The sequence below is a fragment of the Vollenhovia emeryi genome, unplaced genomic scaffold (genome assembly GCF_000949405.1).
Source record: "Vollenhovia emeryi isolate VEMERY1.0 unplaced genomic scaffold, V.emery_V1.0 DF939129.1, whole genome shotgun sequence".
Classification (NCBI taxonomy): domain Eukaryota; kingdom Metazoa; phylum Arthropoda; class Insecta; order Hymenoptera; family Formicidae; genus Vollenhovia; species Vollenhovia emeryi.
The window spans coordinates 1102707-1128856 of NW_011967237.1; the positions used below are offsets into that span (position 1 = coordinate 1102707).

The 26150-nt window shown below is 38.1% G+C and overlaps 2 protein-coding genes across 4 annotated transcripts in view; both read left to right on the top strand.

The window, feature by feature from the left end:
• Positions 1-13625, top strand: part of LOC105568398 — a 93053-nt gene extending 79428 nt beyond the window's left edge. For all 3 annotated transcript variants that reach the window (XM_012024049.1, XM_012024047.1, XM_012024048.1), the window contains exons 3-7: positions 3352-3429; positions 5875-6056; positions 8318-8516; positions 10609-10715; positions 11657-13625. In XM_012024049.1, the coding sequence (XP_011879439.1) occupies positions 3352-3429; positions 5875-6056; positions 8318-8516; positions 10609-10715; positions 11657-11782 (692 nt within the window). In that variant the 3' untranslated portion in view covers positions 11783-13625. The remainder of the gene's footprint in view (positions 1-3351; positions 3430-5874; positions 6057-8317; positions 8517-10608; positions 10716-11656) is intronic.
• A 7695-nt stretch (positions 13626-21320) lies between these two features.
• Positions 21321-25723, top strand: LOC105568400 (dnaJ homolog subfamily C member 8). Its single transcript, XM_012024052.1, has 6 exons — positions 21321-21448; positions 22241-22399; positions 22495-22561; positions 22660-22754; positions 22844-22989; positions 23322-25723. The coding sequence occupies exons 1-6, from the start codon at positions 21371-21373 to the stop codon at positions 23554-23556; spliced, it is 780 nt and encodes a 259-aa protein (XP_011879442.1). The 5' UTR covers positions 21321-21370; the 3' UTR covers positions 23557-25723.
• The last annotated feature ends 427 nt before the right edge of the window (positions 25724-26150 follow it).

Consider the following 26150-nt stretch of genomic DNA (forward strand, 5'->3'; position numbering starts at 1 on the left):
ATTCCAATACATAAATATAACAATTCTTTTATTTTATTCTGATATAATTTAGCCCAACATGCGCATATTTGTTTATTTCGTAAAGTAATAACAATATTCTCTATGACCATTATTTTGATAAAAAGCGGACTATTTCACGCATGGATGTGTACAGTGTCTGTATCGAAAATGAAATTACTGACATAGTGGTCACATAGCCAACGGTTAAGTGGAGCAAATACAGAAAAGTTTACTTCTCCCATTTTGTAACAAGAATAATCATTTCACCGTAGAAAGCCTGTCGAAGTATCGCCGGTGAAGCGAGTTTATCCGCCGTTCTCGTTGGCCGAACGTTCTCCATTATGAAGAGCGAGATAATACAGATGTATAAGGTGTCTTATACAAGCTGGCACTCAGCCAGGCTCGCCGAACGGGCAGTTTCACACTAATGAACACGACAGATGTTACGAAACTCAGTTTTCCATATTGCGCGGATACGAGGAATCATATTATTCCTTTCATGCGATCGTCATCTTTCGCATTGTAAAACAGACGCGATGAAACTGCGCAAACGGAAAGATATGGTCGAATAATAAATTTTGCGCGCGCATTTTCACAGGCGAATATTCTAGCGTCGAAAATTGACCGTTAATGCGATTTTTTTTTGCTAAAGAAACTTTAAGTTGCTCAAAGAGAATGAAGTTTTTCTTTTTTTAGCAATTGACGGTTCTCGAACCGTTTTCCGTTTTGCCGCAATGAACTTCCGCATCGTGGTGTTACGCGGGACCGTAACAAAGAACACGAGGAATGTGGACTTTCGGCTTTGTAACGGCGAGACTTACAAAGCCGTAAAAGAGGATTGCGGGGGCGTTCCGTGCGTTTTGTGCCACGAGGAAATCTTCCCCCCCCCCCCCCTTGGTCCTGACAAAAGTCTCAGCATTACCATGTTTACGTTCACCCGTTAGCAACCCTACGGAACGATTCCCTGCGAGAAAGAAATCGACGGAACTATTTCCCCGCGAGGGAAATGTTGCGGAAGATAGCGGGAACTTAGTTGAATACATTCTCATGTTACTCGCGGCAATGTTAGGTGCGTGAATTACCTCAGATAATCAAGCCGACTTTACTTTCACGCATAATGGCGGAGGTGGCGGAACTTGTGTGATAAAATTGAGAAATTTTCGAGAACTACCTCTCGCGTACCTCTTAACCTCGTTACGGTAATAAAGCTAATTTATTTATTTAAGGTGGCTCCTGCACGAGGAAGCGAACAGTATGGGTGCTTTGCTGGGGCCTCCTTTATTTTTGTAAATTTATGTGACTTTTTCATACGAAAATATCACTTGACGCATTATGGATCAAATGTACACTGAGAAAAATTTTCATCGGATAAACCAATTAAATAGTATGTCCGATGGTTAATTTTTCCGATTACGTTTTCCAATTAAATTATGGATATATCCGATGAAATTTATCCGATGAAATGCAATTACCGATGAAATTTGATTGAAAAACCGATCAAATTTTTCATCGGATATACAATTTAATCGGATATATCCGTTTGTTATCATGTAATTGGATTATCCGATTATATTTAATCGGACATTTTTCTCAGTGTATTGATATGCCAGGTTAGATACCCTTAAGAAAGGAAGTGATTAGCAGCATCAGTAACTGATGATGTTGAATCAGTAACTTGTGACGTTCTATCAGTGACTGATTTCGAGAGTCAGCTACTGGTAATGTTTCTCAGTTAGCGTTCAGTTTTAGCGATCAGTTTCTACATTACTTTGAAAAATTGGTTAGACAATAATTGTTATCGTCAGTAACTTGATCCGTTAGTTACTGACGATAACAGTCACTGTGTAACTAGTTTCTTAAAGTGATGTAGAAACTGATTAATAAAACTGGACATCAACTGAGGAACATTACCAGTAAACCGGCTCTTGTAATCAGTCACTGAGAACGCTACAAGTTACCGATTCAATATCAGTTACTGATGCTGCTAATCAATTCTTTTTCTTAATTAGCAAGTTTGTGACGGTCAATAAGTAATTATTTTATTTCTGCATATGTTGTTCGACATATGTACACGCATAATTCCAGCATTCCAGGTTTTATCCACACTGAAAAAAAAATCTGATTGATTCAACCAGTCTTCTGTTAGAAAATGGACGAATCAGAATGCCTTTAGGATTTACCAGATTTGTAGTGAAGACTAGCAAACTTCTGGTTATGAAATATCTTTCGTGGTAAATCCTAAAGGAATTCTGATTCGTCCATTTTCTAACAGACGACTGGTTGAATCTATCAGATTTTGTTTTCAGTGCAGATTTTGTCACATAATTCTCTAAATATTTCCCTACTGAGGTATACACGGCTACACGTTTGCATATGTCACATACACGGATATATTCGTGTACACGTGTCACGCTCACGGATATTCGTGAACACGTGTCACATTCACGTAAATGAAGATTCTTTAAATTCGTGTACACGGGTTAAAACACGGATAAGTTAAATACACGGATTACACGCGTAGTCTAGTACGCGTGTACTAGGGAGCTCTAAAAAGACGTACTCACTTGACTTCAATTAACAGCAAAATGCGTTCGGCATAAGTGCAGACGGTAGGGACGACCCGGCATTTAATCAGACGGAGCTTTATTTGGAAATTACGCAGCATAGTTAGATATGACGTTGCCCCGGTCTCATCTCGCGAAGGATTTAGCCGGCCGAGAGGATTAAACATGATAAAGCTGTCCATTATGTTAGATGAGAAATTCCACGTCTCTCAATATAAATAGACGTATAAATCGAGAAAAAACGGCGAGGCCGTTTATACATGCGACACACGCTGCACGTGCGATAATACGGAAGAGTCGCATCCGAGTCGAATTGCAACAGATAACGGCCGCATTCGCGGTCCATGGGGCGAATCGATCGCTTTAAAAAGCCCACTTCGACGGCTGCTTTAAGAACAATCCCGTGTTTTACGAGTAAGAAGCTTTAGCCTGCTTTTCCGCGCCGCCGCGCTTTATGTCGCCCGACACGGACGGTCGCGAGCGATGTCGGTGTTTCTCGTCAAGTCATCCACTCGCCGGATACACTGAGTGACGTTTGTGCCTTCCCACTATAGAGAGATGCCTATTTCTCATCCTCTCGCAGGCACGGTGGATATCCATTATTCCCGCGCGTCTTTATCCGGCGCGATCGAAAGGAGCGCGCGCGTTCTCGCCAATTTGACTTTGTAATGTTATTCATAAAGCGCCGAACGATTCGAGGCTGTTTAAGTCAGAATTGTGAGGTGTGTACTGCATTTGTTTCGTTTGCGCCAGGATATTATTTCAACTCGGATGTTGTATGTTTCAGCCAGCACCAATCTCGTGGGCAAGTTCACGCAGAGCGTGCGGAGGATCGTCCAGGACGTGAAGGACGAGGGCACTTCCAGTAAGTCCGAGCGATATTTTATCACATTCATCTCGCGTGGGAGTTTAATTAAACTTTAACCGCTATCTTGGTGAATCGCTGCGACTCAATAACTTTACACGCTGAAAAAGACTGCGGAATGATGGAGTGTTCGCGAGCCTCTTCTTACTTCGAGAATACTTTCGTACAGCCGGCTAATAAAATCGTCGGGTCCGTTGTGAGTTTATCATTTTCCTCGATGATCTCACCCAGAAAAAATGCAAAACGTTTTTAATAAAAGACAAGAGTCAGTGGTACAAATAGAGCTCTTCAAATATAATTCGTGTCTCCCTTAAAACGAGGATGCTGTAACACAGAATGTCATTTATATCGCGTCAACTTTTAAATACGAATTTTGTTTAACATTTCGTCGATTATTGAGGTTTATCAATTGCGGAAATTCTTGGAATTGCCTCATTGTGCCCAAAGCAATGTAATAGCCCACGACAAAGACGCAAGCGTAAAGGTAGATAGCGCACAAGCTTTGGCGTATCACGTACTTACCTCCAATTACATATGACGTTACTTTTACGCTTGCGTCTTTGTCGTGAGCTATTACATTGCTTTGTGCTCTGACCCTAAGCATTCACGCGGCGACAGTCGAACACGGGTTGGTACGCGGCCCGCGCCGCTCCGCATATCGTATTATTCTATCTTGATACGCGTTCGCGACAAGTACGGGAAGAAACCGCGATCGCTCTCTGTGAATAATCAGCGAACGATATCATCGCGTGGTCGCCGCCTGGCGATTCGCTATCGATGCTCGATTAACCGGCAAGACAGATATCTCGCGCGATTCACACATGAAATCTGTACGTCCAACTCCAAAAGTCAAAGCGCTAGCTAACTTGAAATTACATCTTCATTGCGATAACAACGGGCGATAATTGTTTCTTTAAACGATGTTCGTGTTCGAACACATCTCGTATCGTAGCATTGAATCTCTCGTCGCTTCGAGTATAATTTGTTGGCTGCTTCTAAGTCGAAAGCGCGAAATAGTACACAAAATATTGAATATTGATATTCATATACTTATGATCATTTCAACTGCCAAAGACTTAAATTGTAAAGAATGCTGCTCTGTAGTTGCAAAGATTTAGTTTCCTTTTCATTCTCACAGCCAAGATTGATCCTTGCGGAAGCTTTAACACGGAAATTCATACATGACAAATTTAGCTTGGAGTCTTATTTAGCAAAATTAAATTGTCAATATTTTTAATTCCCTCTCGATTTGATTCCAAACGAATTGGAGACGAAAGGCGAGCATTCGTTCCTAGTGTGGCAATTCCGATGAATCGGCAATAGAGACGTTTGTACATATCGCTCGGAAATAAGTGTCTGGCCGTCTGCCAACAGCGAACGTTGTTAGTTGTCCCATGAATGGAATCGAAGCGGAAACTCTTGTATTCGGTTGGTCCGGAGAGTAACGGTGTGTCGACTGTCGCTGTATTAGCTGAATGGACGGAAACTTCGGCGTCGACTGAGAATTCTGTCAGGCTTAGATTAACGCTTTCCCATCGACGAATGTGGAACTATGATTAATTCCGACGTCAATGCCTTCGCGCCGTTGTGGGTGAAATGCGATCAGATAAATTTCTAATATATGATAATGACACGCGTGCTGAATATTTCTCTCCGTCTCAATTTTCATGACAAATTTCCAAAATTTAAAATCGATTTTATCTTACTGGTGAAACAGCCGAGGATAATTACTTTTCGCAGCTCCTTAAGAATTTTCGAAATGACATTCTAATTGATTTATAAAACAAAAATTAAATTAATGCAAATCGAGTGATCTTGTCTGTTTTTGGGAATTTTCATGATAATTTTCCCAAATAAAAAATTGATTTTATCTTATTGTTAGTGAAACAGCCGAGGATAATAATTATTTTTCGCAACTTGTTAAAAATTTTCGAAATTACGTCCTCCTAATCGATTTGTAAAACAAAAATTAAATGAATGTAAATCGCATAAGAAAGCGACCGATAACATTTTTACGGCTTTCTTGGCGTATCTCATGTTGCTTAAAGTGTTTCGTAGTTTTGTTTGTTTTTGGGATTCGAACTTTTCCTACAAATTTGACGAAACTACGGCGGAAGCGCGTCGACTGAGTTGCTTATCGCGTCGCCTACCGTGCTCGATTTATTTATGTCGAAACTTTCGACGTTATCGCGGCGTCGGGTTAATTGAAAATTAATTGAAGGCGACATTCGCATGCGCGCTGTCTTCGTCGTTCCCGTCGCACTTAATTTAACGGCCCTGTTAAACGCGACGAGCGATGATTGAAGCGCGTGATAAGGAAAATCGATTGAATACAAGTCACGAGAGTAAAATGCGTCGATACGCGGTGTTCATGATCGTGGGGGAATTGCCCGTGCTTTCGATACTTTTCGAAATTGCAATACGGCTTCTCTGCGGCGGACGCAGGCGGACAAACGAAGGAGGAGGTGATCGAGACGAACGAGAGGCTGAGAGTCGTGAGGATACGTTTGGATGGCAGCTACGACACCGCCAAGAGGGCCCTCGTCGAACTGATGTGCAAGTACACCGACAGCAAGCAAGTGCGCAACGTGTTCCAGCGTTACAACCTCCTCAAAAACATGATTAAGGTAAGAGGGACCGGGCGTGTCGTAATTGGATGTAGCACGCGTGTTTTTGTTACATGAGCGCTTTGTACTCTGCGAGCATCAGTCCCAGACTGTCGCTTGACGTAATTACGTTGTAATTATGCCGTCGGTTTGTACAGGTAAACGACAGGAACGGGGGAGAACGGCAGCTCGCTCCCGCTGAAACTCGAGTGCGAGTCACTCGCGCACGGTTCTCTGTTAAGGCGAATCGCTAAGGAACCAATTATTAATTTGTAACCGCGGTATAAATCGTAATTAACTTATTGACAAGTTTATAATTGACTTGGTCCAAATGTTTAAGTATAACAAATAATTTCCGGATAATCTTGCGGCCGTCCTTATTGTCGAATTATCTTTCGCGAGTAATTTAATGCTTCCCGGGGCTATCGTTGCGTCCTTTTATATCTAAACTTCTCCATTTATTCTTTGAAAAACAAATAAAATGTATTAATAAGTTATATATAAATTTAATACGCAGAAATTCGCATCAATTTTCAAACAACTGGGATAAAGTATAGGTGTAGGATAGAAAAGGCAACTAAAAATTGTAGATGGTGTATAATACAAATTTATTGAAAATCAGTATCGACACCATATTTGTACTTGTTCTAAAACGTCTCAATGGTACGTGTAAATTTGCGAACTGATCCGAAATTGAATGAAACCGATAGAGAAGCGACAAGTGAAAAAAAAAGACGACGAGGAAGCAACGGAAAAATGGCATATGTGTGATATTTCGTCAGTAAACAGGCAGCGGAGCGCAAAATATCCGGACTCGTCCGTGTGCGGCTTGAAATTCCCAGCTGTACAAAATTGACGAACGAGCAACGGCAAAGGGAAGAACTCGAAACGCAGCCGTTTTATTTTTCGAAGTAACCACGCGAAATGTATGAAGTACCCGCGCTGCGGCGGGCGTAGCGTTTGTTGTCCGAGAGATGGATCGCGCACCCCGCGGGATGAGCAACAAATAAAGATGCACGCGAAAGATAGCCAGCGCGATTGCCAGATACGTTCGCAGTCGGCGCAGAAGACGAGCGCGGCGGTTATCGCCATCTTTCAGTTCTATTTTTTTTCGTTCTTTCGCTTCCCCGGGGTGCATACACAGCGATTCGTGATCGTTGGTCCCGCAGGTGCATTTGCTCGGGCGACGACGTTTGTTTCTGGTGTAAACTTTCGTTCCGAAGCGCAGCCGCTATCGAGAGAATCGAGAGCGCGGAGTTTTTCCCTGTCGACGCAGGAAAAACCAACTTGGGATTAATCCTCATGCGATACGAACGCGAAAATAAAATTGCTCCCTGTAAATCGTGCCGTTTGCTTCATCGATGGTCGCGTAATTCCAAGGTGTACTGTTTGAAGTGCTTAGTAAGATACGAGAGAAGAAGGAAACGATACAGGAGCACTTATAATGCAAATATATCGTTATTCTTTTGTAAGAACGATGGATAAACTTGCTAATTGTCGGCATTACTCAAATTAGCCGTGTTTTCGTTCTTACGGAATTAAAAAACAGGAATATAGAGTCAGAATGGCTCTCGAAACGACTTCAGTATATTGAAAAATCAATATCGAATTAAATCAAAGTAAAACATAATAATAAATTAAAACGAAGAAATGAAAATCGAAGATATTTTATTCAAAATTGTAAGAGTACAGAAATATATGGCTAAATTTTAATGGAAGGATGGGACAAAATTTGATTTTTTTTTTAAATCAAACGCTTTTGTGGTTTGTAAGCTATCATTTTAGATATGAATATAGATTAATCGTTATTACGGAATTAAAAAGCAGGAATAGAGCCAAAGTGGCTCTCGAAACGACTTCAGTATGTTGAAAAATCAATATCGAATTAAATTAAAGTAAACCATAATAATAAATTAAAATGAAGGAATGAAAATCAATTGATACTTTATTCAAAATTATAAGAGTACAGAAATATATGGTTAAATTTTCAAGAAAGGATGGGACAAAATTTAATTCTTTTAAATCAAATGCCTTTATGGTTTGTAAGCAATTATTTCAGATATGAATATAGATTAATGATGCTACACCTTCTAAAGACGCGGACGAAATCGATCTTCTTAAACCACGTCTGATGAATGAGCCGGTTCGAAGACACGCGGATAAAAGGATTCGCTGTACAATGGCCGATCGGCTTGCACAAGCGCGCTGCTTTTTTCCCCTCCGTTCTCTTTTTTCGCCGTTGCGACAGTGTCCGACAGCTACCGACGGTTTTGCCCTTCCAGGACGTAATTAAGCTGGAGACGCAATATTGGACGCTGGTGGATATACCGAGGCAGGAGAAGCAGGAGACCGTGCCCGCTTTCGTGCTGCGTGCCTGTTCCATCATGGAGAAAACCCACAAAAGCGGTGAAGGCGTGAAGACTTCGGCGCGTCTCGCCGAGGAGGCCGAGACCAAGAGGGAGCGCATCGAGAGACTTGAGAGTGAGTATTCGGAGTGCGGTAATCGATCGTTGTCGAGAGTAGTAATAGTGGTTGGTTTTGCCGGGGGAAGAAAACAATTCTCCATTGTCCTCCGTCGATTGTTTCTCGTCCGTGCCGTTCGTTTTCCTACCTGCGACTTTGATTATTGTCCGACTTTAACGCCTTCAATCGATTCGAATCAATGAATAGGAGGTCAATTCATTCATTTGAGTCCAACCGTGGATCATTTTTTTTCACTCATTAATTTTCGCTTAATGTGAAATCTTTAGTGTAATTTTTATTCAATTTAATTTCCAATTCTCAATTGCATTATATTTTTCAATGAATTATAATTATTAGTACCTTTTCGTTATGATTACAAAAAAGTCTACATAATTACATACCATACGCTCGCGCTCTGCACTCGCGAAACAATTGTAACATTTTTCACGCTGTGCGAATTATACGAAGGAGACACAATTCAATGGCTGTTGCTTGAAAGCTTTCAAGCCTGCATAATATATCATACTCGAGAGATCGGAGATATCAAAGTTCCTGTGCCATTAAGACGAAACACAAGTACAATACTAATGTTACCATCAGTTTTGTTATATTTACAACGACGATATTGGCGGTATTAAAAAGACGCGTTGCAGTCAATTGTCAATATTTCGTACAAACATTTTATTGATAACATATTCGCAAATTGGCGAATTTCGTTTCTTTCGAATCGAAGTAAAAAAGAAACTCGGAATATCAGTGGCCACCTATTTTTTTTTTTAATTAATCTCTTTTCTTGCCTCGTTTACGCTGGTTTTTGCACTCTCATAAATATTCAACAGATGCCTCGTACAACATTTCATAATTTTTCCAGAGCGTGGAAGATTTATGATATTTTTCATTATCGCGATATGTGCGGCGAAAATTATTCGAAAAATATTCTTTATTTTTCGTGTTCCTAAATGCGTGATGTATCCTAAATGCGAACGCCAACGTTGTTGCTGCCGTACGATCGCGCGCTCGCGCGTGATTATCGTGGATTCGTAAATTATTCCAGCAAAAAGGAGAACTTATTAACAACGTAAATTGTCGATAGCGCGAGCGCGCCGCGCCGGTGCTGTAATTAAAAATATTCACTGCAGGTACAATACTCCGCCCTTTTTCGCTTGCTTAATCAAAGAACCCTTTCCTCTCTTCTCTCCGTTTCGCAACGAAATGTAAGTTCCAGTTAAAACCATTCGATACAAATGGCTTTAACAATGGTTAATTGAAACCATTAATTAACTTATCTAATGATTGGAAATTTTTTCCAAGTTTATATATCAACTTTTTTTAGTTTATTACTATATTTCGTTGTACCTTGTACCTGTCTGTTGGTTTTATTTTATTTTATTTTATATTTTGATAGAGGAGAATCGAAGCAAGCTATATTTTTAAATACACAATATGTCGTTAAAAGGCTAAAACTATTGTCAAAATATTTCGGATAGTCGCGTTCGTAGGAAGCATATATAGTCAATAGACAATAAAAAACTTCAGGACATTTTTTTTTTTTAAAAAGGCCATGGGAGGTTCAAAAATATTTGTCTGATATCAAATTGCTGCGCCAGCACTTCAGTTTGATTCTATGCTGCATGTAAACGTACATATTAACGGCCAACGTTTCCGCTTGGTTTTCATTTTGTCAGCAAGAGCAATATTTCCCCTAACGTTAATTAATGCCTCTCGGTGGAATGCCGAGCAAACTACGTTGCTGTAACCGCACGCAACATCCGACAGTGGTTCGTTTTTATGCTTGCTTATTAATGCTAAAAAGTTTCTTTAAAAAATTTGTTGCACCGCGTCGACGTAGCGCTTTTGTATTGCTTGTTCGATACAAAAGCGATTTCATTGAAAAAAAATGTTATAAATGTTGCGTTTTTGAAACCACTAAAAATAAGGCACTTTTTTAAAACACAAGTTGATTGATTTCGCTGGCGCTTTATTGATACTTGTTTTGGAAGCTGCGCAACAATCGTAGTTTTTATGATCTGATACATTTTTTTGGGGACCGTATTTGTGAGAACTGCATTTGATAAATAAAATCAATAAATATGAGATACGTTTTGCACAGATATGACGACGGCGCAAATCGAAGCTGAGAACACCCAGATGACCAATGATCTGTACAGATTGCTGAAGAAATACACGGGTCTCAGGAACCTCATCAAAGTATTGAAAGTATGTATTTTGCAACGTTTAACTTATCATTTTATCTCGTATAAAAGGGTATTTCTAAAGGAAGTTAAATTTTCCGCGAATACTGTAATCTATAATATTTTAAAATGTATTTTAACTCAAAATTACATTGAACATTTTTTTATATCTCACAATTAATATAAAACAGTATTTCGGCATTGAGATTAAACTTTCCTGAAATATCAATATTAAATTAATTCAAAAATTTAACATTGTGCTCACATGCGTGTAGCAAGTTTATTATTTTCTCTCAAATGAAATTTTATTGAAAAAACTAATATTTTCTAAGTAACAATGTTCTTTTCGATCGAGCAAAAATCTTTGACGTGAATTATATTGATTATAATTCTACGATTATGGTCGTAAAAATATAATACTGTTCAACAGCGGCGAAACGTAACGCCGGCTGTCATATTAGGACATTGTTACGATCGTCCCTTTTCTTTTTATGTTCCAATAAGTTGCGTACCGCTACTCTTATAACGCTTTCCGGTCGGTGATACGACGGCTATCATCTACTCGTTTTACGTTCTTTCTCCATGGAGAGTCAAATAAATCGGAGATTAAAGGCGTGCGAAGGTGTCGTAATATCAACCACCTTGCGCTCTTTGGTTCTCTCGAACCACATTCGGAAATTGTCGCGGATAATACTTTTTTTCAAATATAATATTATACCTTTTAAAGCATTTTTCTCCACTTCGCAGAAAATTACTATCGGTGGTTCAGAGAGAATTGAAGTTTTATCTCATGTTTTGTTACATTGTACAAGAACTTTCTCTCTCTCTCAAAAAAAAATTATAATTATAAATCAAAGATACTTTAGAGAGTAGGATATATGGGAAACTTATTCCGGGACGTGAAATAGACGTGTCTACAATTTGTCGTTCATTAATGACCGAAATAAGGAGCACTTTCTACTACAGGAGGAGTACAACGGCTCGAAGTTGTACCCGATGTTCCCGCGTTACACAATACTGAAGGACATGATAAAGGATATAATGCACAACCCGGACTATATGGAAGTCTGTCACGAGGTGGACCAAGCATAGCGGCCCGACCCCCTCCACCGTTCGCCACGTATGACCCTGTGAATTCTACGAGGTCGCCGCGTGGTCGTCGGTGAAGGGGGTGAACCACAGAACGCTTCAGCTTCGACTGATGATTTCGTTTTTGGACAGAGCATTTCCTGTGATTTTACGTTCTATCCTAGATCTCCGCGAATTCCCATTTCCTTATCCTCGACAAGTCGTTCGCCAATAACAACAACGTCGTCTTTGTTCGTTCGAATCTTGGAGCAAATCTCGTACCAATCGTACAATTTCTCGAAGGTAAGTTTGACCCGCTACTCTGTGCGTATTTTGTAAAGTTTCGGCAAGAGATGGAAGAGATGATAAGGGGTTGAATAACGCGCTGAAGTACGTCATCGAACGTCGTGGAGTAGCAACGAGCGCCTCGACGTGCTGTAAGAACGCCGCAATATCATGAAGATGGAATAGTCGCGGAGTCAAGGTAGGTCATGAGGTCGTTCTCATATATCGAGAATGCTGCTACTTGCTGCTTAATCGTCGCGAGAAAGAAACAAATCGGCAGAAAATAAGCTTTGTTCGTTGCCTAAAGATCGAAATATTATTTCACGGAGAATAGAAAAAGATTATTACATGGTTAGATCATTTTTATACAATTTATGATTAAATTCACGATAAATATTGAGGAGTAAGGAGATGATATCGCGCGAAAATTTTCGTAGTTCTGAGGCAATTAATGAAAAATGGCGAATAAAATGTAATAACGATGTGACTGTAGAACTTTGTATTAAATTCAGTACCTAAAAAGTATCCCATTTGCCACTTTGTGAAAGAAGAGAGACTTCGAGTCCCTCCAAGTAAAGAAGTCCAAGTAGCAGGATTCGCGAGATTCTGCGTAGAGGCCAGGAGGTTGGTTTTATAGTTTCTGATTTTGGGGTCGGAATAGTTGCTCGCACGTCACAAACAAAAGAGACTAGATGCGCTACTATCGCTAGTGAGTGTCGTATGCATGTGATGTACCGTAATTAATTAGGAACAATTCGCAAGATCTACGGAGTGTTAAGTAAATTCGTATAAGCCCGTGAGCGTGTGTTTGTACATAGGTGTAATTGGTGTGCGTGAAATTAGCGTGAAATTGTGAGAGTGGTGTCAATGTGGAGCACATTATTACCTGCTTCCTGCTGAGTAGGACTCTCGTAATAAAGGACGTCGTCGGTCTCGCGCGACCGAATATTCGCTTTACCTACGAAGAGGACAAAGATTAAACGCTCGAGCAACGCTCTGCGAGAAGAAGATGTATTTATAACGAAAAATATTAATTAATTTAACACTTGAAACTAAGATTTACAATACGGTTAACTTTGAATATGAAGATTTTATTGGAATATTTGGATATATTGTGTGTATATGAATTATATATTTAGTATGTAAAATTTGGAATATTTGAAATCCTCGCTTTTTATCTGCGAACAGAGACAGAGACTAGGCGGTTTGAAGCGTTCGAGAAATACTAAAAATAAATACGCGCTACGAATAAGAAATAACGATTAATAATTTAACACGTCAAGTAGGCGAAATTTACAAGGTCAACTTTAAATGTCGAAATTTGTGTGGTTCATTTGAGTCACATATTTGGTATATAATTGAAATACTACAAATATAAATCCATGTATATTTAAACAGCATTTTACAAGACATGAAAGCATGTCTTAAAGTTGATGTAATGATTCCAAAATGTACGAATTGAAACATAGATCCAGATTTTAAGTGGAGCTAGCACGCACAACGCACATACACACGATCTGAATTTACCTTGTTTCAATAACCTGAATGTTTGGAGGTAAATCGTATAGATTCATAGATAAAATGTGACGGTATATTTATTTCAACTCCTCACATTTCAACCTAAATTAAGCGATCGGGAAGATATTCTTTTAAATCGGTTTCAATTAGAAATCAATTTTTTAACGATATAATTTACATTTTTATCAATCACTTGTTTACGTAACCAAAAATATGCACGTAGCGTTGAATATTAATATCGGTTATTCTGTTGTATGTACAAAGCATAAATATTAATGGTCTAGTTTAAAATACACGCAACGCCTTCATTACGTATCGCGAGATAAGCTAAGATGGCATTTGTAGCGTATGGATCAACTAATGTTTCTTTCGTGCAGGAACAGCAAGAATGTCACGTACGTATGTACATTTTTATTTTTAATGCAGCGCGAGATTTTTCAGGGCATGGATATATTCATATATAGGTAGGATAGAATATTCGCATTGCATTTACCGTAAATTTAGCATTGAACGCAGTTTTCGAGTATTTATATCGAGCGCGATTTTCCAACGCTAGATAGATCATTACGGGCCGAAAGGAGAAATTAGTTGATAATTAAATATTATTGGGGTTCACATGAAACTCACCATAAAATTGCATATAAGCTAAATATGCAATGAAATTCCGTATGCTTGATGATAATAGCCGTAACAATACACACACTCACACACACACATTCTTCGCACACATGAAATAATATATTATATTAAATAAGTAAGATGCTCGGAAGATGAGCATTAATTAAATATTAATTTGGCATAACGAACATATCATCAACATCATGTTTATCATACACACTCCGATGAAAAAGTCCTCGAGAAATTATGCGAGAAGTGCTCAATCGGGATAAAAAGTGTCAACGCTATTTAAAAAAAATCTATCTCTACCGCATCGCGAGAAATTTAAAAACATTTAAACATTAAGTCTAAAGATTTTTTGAGAAAAGCAATTACGACTTACCGATCAAGAGAAACGGAAATGAAATCGAAGCAGACTCGAGCCAGAACACGATTCTCCGAGCGAAATTAATGAGTAATTTCGAAATTATTAAATAGCTCGCCGGATAATCCACGTGGCAGGATAAAAGTCTGTTGATAGTCGGTATTGAATTAAAAGTCACATTTTTCGCAAATCTTTCCCGACGGACTTTCGCTTAGAGTATTTGCATCTGTGTGCATATGAATATGCATATCGTGCCGTTCGATATTGATAAACACAGGGGATATCATCGGATCAGTTGTCCGACATATAAAATGTGCCATGTTCTCCAAGTGCTATACCTCATGTAAGTATTTACGTAAATACGACAGAACCCAATATATAAAAGGAAAAGACGCACGTGTCACACGGTCGCGCGTAACGCAAAACGCAACGTACACGTAACGCAGTTGCACCGACGTAAAATTAACGCCAGTAATTAATTCGAGATGCAATCGTAATAAGAGGATCCGTTAGGAGTTTGTTGTTCTTGTATCGTTAAGGACTAAGCGTGTAATGATGTATACTATAATATACTAAAGTACGTATAAAAGAGAAAATGGCTGACAGCCCGAAATCAAAATACAAAATATAATGCGCGGCCGACATTGGGACGACATTGAGGCAACGCTCTTCACGCTGCGGGCCCTTTCCAATGTCCGCCGATGGTTAGTGCTCCCCCTCCCACCCCTCGGCACTGTATCTCCCTTTTAAACCGTTCTAGCACTGTGTAATCAAAACAAGTGTAATTCATCAAAATGTCTAATCAAACCTAACTAGTATCCTCGGACACCATTCACGAAGCTGGATACAGGCGAGAAGTGTGCAATATGTTCCAAAATCAAAACTAATTGCTTTCTATTGGTTTTCAATTAAATGTGCGAATCAAAATTTTTACTAAAAGGAAATTTTCAAGAGGTGCCTTCCTTTTCAAAACAAGCATCGATCGCATGGAAGTTCAATGCTTTAACTTCGTTTTGATAGGTCTCGTGATGGGTGAGTAATAACTTTTCTATCATCACACTCCTGATGTAATAACAATGGCATCAAATTATTGAGCGACCGTAATCAATGACGTTATACGGTACATTATGCAGTACGTTGTTGCCTGAACGTTACAGCTTGAATTTTCATATCCGTTAGCAGTGAGCAACGATGTTGCTGGAAAAAGATCAAAGAATTCATCAAAATTCATATAATTGATTTAATGAAAAGTCGCTAGCGGCAGTGTGTCTGCATCCAGCACGTTCATAAAATTTTTTCTCCGCGTTGAATATTTAGACTAGGGCTTTCGACGTACATATTTAACTCCCATTATATATTGTGTACATAAAACGAACATTAAGACACGTAAAAGATATTCACTAAATTTTTATGTCATTATAACTTTAAATAGATATAATTGATAATGAATATAATTTCTTAAAACTAAAATACAATTTATTAATTCTCATTATTGTATTCTGATGTTTTGGGGAATAGCAGATTTGTATCCTAAAAGATTAATTTTTTCCTTTTTCGGAAAATCTATACGGTAAAGAGATTTGCAGGGTACTTCCACACGGTAAAATTTGAAGAATTGTGTTTTTTTTAACCAAAATGAAAATTCTTTATGCATCTTCGCAAGCAGAAATATTTTTGACCGATCAATTTTGTAGGGACGCTTAGAAAACTTTTCGAAATTACTTCACTTTAAGGACGAAGCTTTCACATTCCGTGTAATCGGAATATATTTTCCGGCACTTTGAAATCACTAGACATTCACACGCCATGGAAATCTTTATATCTATTTATCCGTTTTACGACACAACTTGTGTAAAGATTTGTAGTCTTGTATATCCAATCCGTGAATAATATATGTGACCAAAATAATTAATCTATAAATCTACGGATTGATCCATATATGACAGTGTAAATGAATATCAATTGAAGAGTCTGAAATCTCTCTCTTTCTCTCTACAAATGTTTAAATATTAATGAATTATCTACACTATTCATATCGACGAATGATTTTCTGGCGAGTAAAAAAAGTAAAAAAATGAAATGCAAAACCTTTTACAATAAGTATTGTGATATTTTTTCTTGTGACTATTTTATATAACTTAACTTTATTAATTTAAATTTTGTTTATTATAAGATTCACATTATAATTGTGAATTTCTCTAAATTGAATTTTATACGTCGGATAATGTAATTTTCTATATATTACTACGTGAAAAATAATTTATAAATAATGACTGAGATTGTGAGTTTTATACTTTATTTATGACTCACACAGCTTCCGGAGCAAAATAGTCGATGCGTAGATTCTTCCTGTCTTACGATCTTTCCCTTTATTAATAATTGGGCTGATTGTTATACTTCTTCAAGCTCGCTTTCATTGTGCGATTTTCCGTGCGATGTTGTTAATATCAGTCATAATTAAACCAGGATTATCAAAAGTCGATAAAAATGAAGAATTATGGACTGATCTCATATTTTTCGCGTGCGGGTTGAAGGTCGATTTTTATTATTGAAACATTTGTTGTGAATAATAAAAATTGTGCATTTAAGGAACAAATGCAAATCGATTATACGCGAAAATCGTGCGATGCAAAGGAGGCTTTTACAATATGTATGACTGTAACGAGGATTACATTGTGACTCGTGATTATCACCGGGCGATTGACTCGCTTCGGGCGGCACAGCTGATATTTTTTATGCAACCGGGAACTTTCTTAGACCAATTACAGTATAACGTATAAGATGAATGTATATAAGCGATATAGCGTACCGCTAAAAACCGTATACGTAGCGACGGAATAAAGCTACTCGATATGCAATGTCTCTGAATTGAAAAATAATAGCAAGTGTGCTCGCCTTTTCGATGAAACTAGGAGAGTGCCAAATAGATTTTGAAAGTTTATACGTGAGTGCGTGCGAATGCAATTGCTTGTGAGTACATGTGTACGCATACGTGAGTGCGTGTGTGCATTCTGTCACATTTTTATAGTCTACTGGCTGTAACCTCGAGAGCCGTGCTCTCGTTCGCTGAACTGATCGTTGATCCAACTATACTTCTCGATCCATTTTAAGCAATTCATTGCGTTTATGTAATTTTATAGCGATGACTTTGTTAATATCTTTACTGTCAAAGCTATTTCGATCGTTAGATTTCAAGGCGTTAAATTTCTTACTTGAGAATTATGTCGCATATAACATCTTGTTTATAACAAATGTAATGATTATTGTATTACATATGTAGATCTGGGGAATGATAGGAGAAACTTGGTGGAAGTTCGAGGGTACATAGCAAAACTTAAAGATCATTTCAGCAAAAGTGGCCGTTTATATATCGTCTAAAAAGATAAAAATATATAAATAATGAACGTATACAAATGACAGATTTGAGAGATCTACCGAATGTGTTTTAAAGAGAGTGTATATGGTAGATTTACATGATTATATTAGTATTATAATAAGCTCTCTGATTGTTAACGGTTCTTCGATCTCTTTTAATTGTTTGCCCTTATTTTATACAAATGTTTCAAATGTTATATAAACGTTACATCAACTTGTACAAACGGTCAATTTAGCACTTTATTTTACAGCATAAATTAAATATGTGTAGATAATAATTAACAAATCGTAATTACCATCCTTTGATATAAAATTTCAATTAAAACGTCACAAAACTGCAAATATATTGTGTGTTAATTAATTTGAAAATTGTAAAGTAAAACAAATGTCCAATAATGTGTCAATTTGATGACATGAAATGACCATCGCAAGAGATTGAAGAACCATTAACGACTAAATATACATGGATAAGTGTACAATAATGTTAATCGCGAGAAATCCGTTGTGAGGAAACTCGACTTTCTCTCGATCTCGTCGTCGCTCCTAATTAAGTGTGTTTGCAAATTCACAGATGATATTCTCGACCAATCTATTTGTCTATAATCATCGCATAACTATTATCTATCTGTGTAATCGTGCCGGCTCTTTCGCGCAAAAAGCATGTTTACATAAAAAAAAAAGATCTAACGTTTTAAAATCTGCTCTCTTCTACATGTCGAACACATATGTATACATATATGTATATGTATATATATGCCATATCCGCTTTCTATTAATGCTAAGTGCTTGGGTTGCATATTGAGAAATGCAATATATATAGATGTAACATTTTTACGAAGAAATATATTTTGGCAAACTTTTCGTGGGTGGAAACAGCCCTGTAGGGAGATCGGCATCGCTTAGTTCTTTGCGACGAAATACAGAGTCTTATGCAGGGTGTCTTGCTCGGAAGAACGTATTTTACGAAGAGCAAAACTATCGGCAAGGAAATATATTTTGTGGAGAATCGAATTATCGCACACGCACACAGATATCAAATTTAAATTATTTTCAATATATACAACAATCGAAATCTTTAATCTTACGCAAATTTTTTATTAGGCTATAAAACAAACTTTTGATTGGGTTTAGTGAATTTTTCTATTTTTTTTTATAGTACGTTGATTTCTAGCAAGATTGCAGATGAGAGCGAAACAATTGAAAGAATCTGTTATTGATGGCGAGACAGTCTGCATAAAAGTTAGAGATTTTACAGTCACTCTGCGTAAATGCACTCGTCATTCGTTTCAGTCAGCGAAGTGAAGCGACCCCGTTTACTTAGAGTCTCGGTGTATAGTACCCAGTATATAGAAGTATCGTTAGTTCAGCTAGCTTTTGCGTACTTTGTAAAATGTGCGCTGTAATAAATATCGTCGGCATCGTAAGCGTCCAATTCAACGAAGCACGGTCGGCGGAATAACGCGAGAGCTGTTCGAAGTTTGCGAGTCTTGACTTGATTAAAGCAAGAAAGATGTTCCTTCTTCACGTATAGAAGATGGTTGAAAATTGAAAAAGTTTGTTCTTACGACTGCATTACATTTATCTCTTTCTTGGAATTATATTAATGATAGAAATTAATACGCAATAATAATTCTTCCTGTAATTCTTATCTGTAATTGCAGTCATACGCAATTATAAGAGCAATTAAGCATAATTTTAACTAACAATTACAATTAATGTTACGCACCAGTCAATCACATTAATTGTCAATCGCGTATAATTGTTCTATTGTTTATACAACGCGTGCAATGAAATATATAACGTATGTTATTGACCCGGTACGTTATATTGAAATCATCTGAAAGGAATTAATTGCTATTTGAGATAGCGAGGAAAGAATTAGCGACGGCGTAAGATCGTCGGGGATTCCGTGTGATTTATTACACGCGCACGTTTCCGAATTGACTTGATCTTTAATGAATTATAGAGTAATCGTTGTTACACGTACACGCTTTTCCTACTTCGATTGTTGATATCATTAATTGGTCGTAGCGTATAGTCACGTGCAAGAGAACTAACACTGTTGTGAATACGTTTCGTTACGATCGGAGATCGCGAGGGCCGTATCTGAACTTGACATTTTTACAACGGATTACACGTCTTCTCCTCAAACAGCTGATACGAGAGATCTAGTTTCTTCAAGTATACGAAAGAATCTAAATTACTTCCCCCTTCTACTTATCGTTTATTAGCAGAGCTGCTTGTTATGTATCCATCTTGGGACATCTTTGCTCCCCGTAAGAAATCGCTAGGACGTTCTTTGCTTTTTCTTCTTCGAATTATCGGAGCTAATCGATCGCGTGTGGAAGCTGAAAAACTCTTTAAAGAATATAATCCGAATCTCTGTTCGTTGGCAGTGTCATCCTCGCGATTGGACGACAGTAACGTCGGCTTATGTCTGAACCAGTATTCAATAGTGAACAATTAGACTTTAGAGGCCATGCTAGATTAGGTAGCAAGACGTAACAAGCGCTAGATATTCATAGAACGTTACGCTGTAGCGATTTCACCGACCCACCCTCCTATTTATCGCACCTGTGAGTTTTCCGACGGAGGGGTATAGTGAGTAGCGAATATTGTATGTTACATAGGCTAGTTACATCAACTATATTAGATCCTAGTCAACCGATCAGTTTGACGGAAGTGTATGCCGCAATAATAATAACGCTCTGATTTCGTTCGATGTGTCTTTGTTATCGCGAAAGAGGCATTACTTGTTTATTGGCTGTTAAGCTTTGTTAATAAAATATTACAAAATTTTACATTGAACATCGACGTCTTTGTCCGCACATTCTCCACCGTTCTTTCTCTCTCTCTCTCTCTCTCTCTCTTTAAAAAAAAAGAATTTATCTAAATAAATTAGTCTTCAGAAAAATAATCTTACAGAATGAATTAATCTTCCTTTGTGCCAATCAATTTAATTTATTATAATATATTATTGACACTGCGGTTTGCTGTATATTTTACATTGAAAGCGAACGTTTATATTTAAAAATTAAATACCGTCCAGGCAGGCTGGAGGTAGCCTAGTAATTTTTTTAAATTTAATATGTGAATTCATATACCGTATTTTTATAAAATACCGTGTTCTCTGCGAGTCAGAATTACTCTCAAAGATCTTAATTCTTTTCTTTTCATTTTACAACGATAAGACATAAATTTTATTCGTTCTTAGTCTTCAGTTTTACATCTCGCACAGCTCGTTGCTTCTTGTTTTCAACATTTTAATTGAAAGCTCCGATAAAAGTGTGGAAAACAATGTCAATTAAGTTAATTCTATCAATCTTTTAGCATTTTTTTTCCCCTTTCAATACTGATAAATAAGCCACGCTGTGTCAGCTGTGCCGGTAAGGTCGCGACCTTCCGCCAGCCGGCAGCACCGTCGGAAGCCTCTCGAGCTTGTAACAAGCAAGATGGCCTCCACCGACTCCAGTTTACCAAGTGAAAATCCCGCCAAGAAGGAGGATGAATTTAACGAATTTTACACGGAGGTACGCGACTCCCCGTTAATCCCGGCGTCCTTTTGCGCGCGGTGCCGCCGGCGAGACGGCACTCGGGCCCTCCGCTCGCGTACGGCGACGTAAACAAACTCGGGGCAGTAACTACGACAAGTATTGCTTTACGATGGAAATATAAAATGACAGCGGACGCCTCGCGGCGTCTATTTGTGTTTTAACTGCCCGTCAGTTATCGTGCGTAGTCGCGTCGCGAGTTCTCGCGCGCGGTATTGTCGCTGTAAACATTGGGCCCGCCTAACCTGCACGGACGTGGCTGTGCCCCGTGGCCTCGTTGTCCCTTTCTCTTTGCGTTCGATTGCATTTTACAGAATTACTGCCGGGATTATCGTTGCATTTAAACGTTACCCTATCTAAGGAGGCCTCGCCGAGGTGCAGTTATTCCAATTCGCGGTTATTTGCACTGCGTCAGAATGAGGAAGATAAACACGACGCTCCTGATAACGGGGCCTGTTTAATAGCTTCGGCTTGCAGCAACCGCTTACCTCGGCATAACTGCATTTCTCTCGCATTCTTCCACCGTGACATTCGCACTAACTTATGTAGTACGTTGCATTGGCTATTCCAAAAGTGAGTTTGTTATATAATTTTAAGAAGACTCGACAGAATATCTATACATAATGAAGTTTCATGTGTTAAAAGTTTGTTACGTTGCCTCGTTGTCGAGAAGCTTAACGCCATTGAGTTTAATTGCATTCGGTTTATTTGTACGCTCGTTATCTGCTTATCTATGTCGTTATGCGAAATTATCACTGCGCTTTTCTGCAGGTTAAAGAAATTGAAAAGAGGGACTCCGTGCTGACGCCGAAGCAACAAATTGACAGACTACTGCGACCTGGGTCGTCCTACTTCAATTTGAATCCATTTGAAGTTTTACAAATTGACCCAAGCACGGCGATAGAGGAAATAAAAAAGAAATACCGTCGTGTAAGTATCCGCATGTTTTCCTCCAGTAAGAGTTAGAAATTTAATTCCGATTGTATTGTAGCTTAATTTCTGATTTGTCGACTTGAAAATTCTAGATGTCAATTTTGGTGCATCCAGACAAAAATCAAGACGATGCTGAAAGAGCGCAGCAAGCCTTCGAAAGTAAGCACAACAGACACGCGCACATACATTCAGCTCCAGAAAATAGATGTACTATAATGTGAGAAACGATGTGTAACGAAATATCTCGTCATTTGCAGTTGTTAATAAGGCGTGGAAAACTTTGGAAAATGAGGAAACTAGATCAAAATGTATGGATGTTATTGAGGAGGCAAAGGCCCGAACTGATCACATGGTAATTATCTACGCTAGTTTTGCTTTTTGTAACACGGTGCATTGCGTTACAGTCAATTTTTATATTATATGCGATATCAAATTTCGAAGATTGCAGAAAAAAAGAAAAAGCAGAAAAAAGAAGGAAAATCCGAGAGCTCAGGTCCTACACTTTTGGAGGAAGAAACTGAGGAAGGTTACACACATGCGGTCTGGGTTATGACAATGAAACTGTTCGCCGATATGGAGCGAAGAAGGTTACATCTTTATTTTAAATACTATATGAATTAAAGTACTAAGCCTTGTATTCGAGAACTGTATGGCCAGGCTTGAGCCAACCCAGAGAACATGTATATAACATAAAAGGCATCTTTTAGACATGCATGTCCTCTGGGAAACTTGATCTTTTTCATAAAATGGAAGTAATGCAAGTTGATTGGCTGCATATCTCTCGGATCGAGATCTTGGACCGATCTCTAACATCGTAGACACAAGGTTTTAGACAGAAATTAGTTAACCTTGGGCTACATCTCCGAGTGTTTAAGTATAAAAGTACCTTTATCTAAAATCGTTTCTTTTTCGTTTACAGACGAGAACTAGCCACGAGAGACGCGGAGCAGCGCAAGAGAAAGCGCGAAGAGGAATTGTCTGCGGAAGCCCAGGCAGCAATGGAACGCGAGTGGCAACGAAATTTCGAGGAGTCCAGACAATCGCGCGTCGACAGCTGGAAGGCGTTTCAATCCGGTTCTAGCGCCACAAAGCAGAAGAAGGCAAAGAAGCTGAAAGCCTTCAGGCCGCCGAAAACGAAGGCGGAGTCGCGATAATCGTGATAGCTCCGCGTTTTTCTCTACTTCCGGTGTGCGGATTCTGATTTTAGTCGACGCAATGTTTTATCTTAGAGATTTTCTCGCAGTGTTAAGATAGGTTAAGAGATTGAATTTCGCGCGGTATTGATCCACTGATAAACGTGCCGGATCACTTTATTATAAAATTAAAAGATAAAAAGAGGACATTCTGGATCCTCGGTCCTTTTGATTCCAAGCCATCCAGTTACAAGGTATGAGTTTTTCGGTTTTGACATTCGTTGTTGAGTTACCGAAATTCGCGAAGTATTCTATGAATTTCTATATACGTATATCTATATACATTCTATACATGCATATATACATCTATAAAAGGAAATATAGATCTATATTGATATATATATATAGAATTTATATATGTGTATACCCTACGAATATTCTGAATTTCTGTAAAATAGTCTCACATTGATAGTCAGTTTCATCGACTTTCTATTAGAATGATAGAGACTATCAAGTCTTTGACGAGATTTCGAAAGTATATTTTTATTGCATCAAAATAAAAAGATCATTATTAAAGATGATTAAATCACTTTTATTTATCAACTCCAACTTGACATTGTTCACTAATACAGTATTCAGAGTAAACGAATTTTTTTAGAACTTGGTGAAATCGATTGCAAGTTCACTTTCTTGCTTAGATTAATCGTGACTCAAAGTTAGAATAAAAATAGTACAGCTAGTAGGTCCACTCCGTCATGTGTTTCGTTTTGCGTCGATCCCTTTTGCGCATCCAACATTGTTCCGGGCAGACTAATGAGAGAATAGTTGTACGTGTGGTAATGTAGCTTTGATACAACTACAGTACGTACACACACATACGCTGCTGAATTGATGCCCAGAATAATGGCGGAATACCACATGATCGGGACCGCAAGATCAAAGGGGCCGGCAGAGAATGGATCTACTAGTTATACTATGGAATAAAGATGTTAAAAGCACATACCGATAGCAAATGTTACTGTGAGCAAAATCTTAAGAGCAACTTTGCGCATTACTGCAAAAAGGAAAAATATATGAAAAAAATGCGAAGCAATAGCAGAGTTACTGGACGAATGAAAAATAATGAATGCGTCTCTTTATGTACATGATTGAATGCAGTTTTGTATGCGTGTTATGTAAAATCGTACCGCTTATTTTGAAAATGGGAGAAATGACACATGAAAGTCATGCATAAAAATTTTTTATCAAATCAAACAAAGTTTCTAATCTAATTTAAACATTTTTTTTATTTAAATATTCTATTCTAATAAGCTAGCTAGTTTAGATTTCTCGTTTTATTTAAATTATACCCTCTCATTTTCAAAATGAAGGACTCGAGTACGAGAATCTGTTATGTATAAATGCGTCTCTTCGCAAGAGTTTGACAATTATGGAGTTTTTCGCGAATTTCGCGATTATATGACATTAACGACGTGCATGTGTATAGAAAAGAAAAGGAAGAACGAAAAAAACGGTTTCTTTGGAGCATTGTACATTCGCAGTATCCTGATGTCATTGCGCAACAACTGTCAATTTTATAATCTACATGTGTCTCGTACTTTTACTATTAAACGTACGATTGTCCATCATAGGGAAAGTACACAGTTGGGTATATATTTATTGTACCACGCGAATTCATACACACGGAATCGGGGTACAAACGTGACACCCCATTTCTGTAAATGCCAAGTTCGCGCAATTTAACTTTCGAATATTTTAGAACAACATAAAAATATATAATAAAAGACCATACAGACCTGAATACTCACCGTAACAAGGTTTGATGTGTGCAGAATATCGATAAAGTCTCGAGTTAATCTGTGATTTAACGGTCCGAGTCCTGAATTGTCAAAATTTTTGGTACACCAAAAGAGATTCCTAAAATTATAACAAACTTCTCGTGCCATAACAGATCGAATCGTTTCGCGTTGTTGCAAAGGCTTCGATTTTAAATGCTCTTGGCTTTTCGGGACGCCAATTGAATCTAAATTCCGCTATTCATGGTACGATATCACGATGGCTCTTTTATAACTTCGCAAACACCTCGGTATTGCACGAATAGCGTACGATCTGGCGAAGATAAACGAAAATCGTTCGTTCATTCTTCGAAAATCTATTGTGAGATATGAATATATACCTATAAATTGTTTCTAAAAGACTGTTCATATTGCACGACGTGCCGCAATTTCAGATATAATTGTCTAATAGTGTGTATATATATCACTACTCAAATACATTAAAGAACCTTTCACTGAGTGATTACAGCAGCGATGTAAGATGTCCATTTAAAATCTGCGAGGAAACATTGCATACAATCGTTTTTGTTCCTCGCATCGAAATCTTACAGGAAATACATATATATACATACACACAGGGTATTCTCTAAATCCCCCGTACTTTTTTTACTTGAAGATTCTTCGGCCAATTTGGATACTTCACGAAAAATCACTATTTGCGAAATCACTTTACGAGAAGAAATCAAAACGAATCCGCATTGGTCAAGGAATCTGTACATTAAATATATGTATGTGTGTATATATTACTATACGTAAATCTGAAAAAGAAAAAGGGAATTT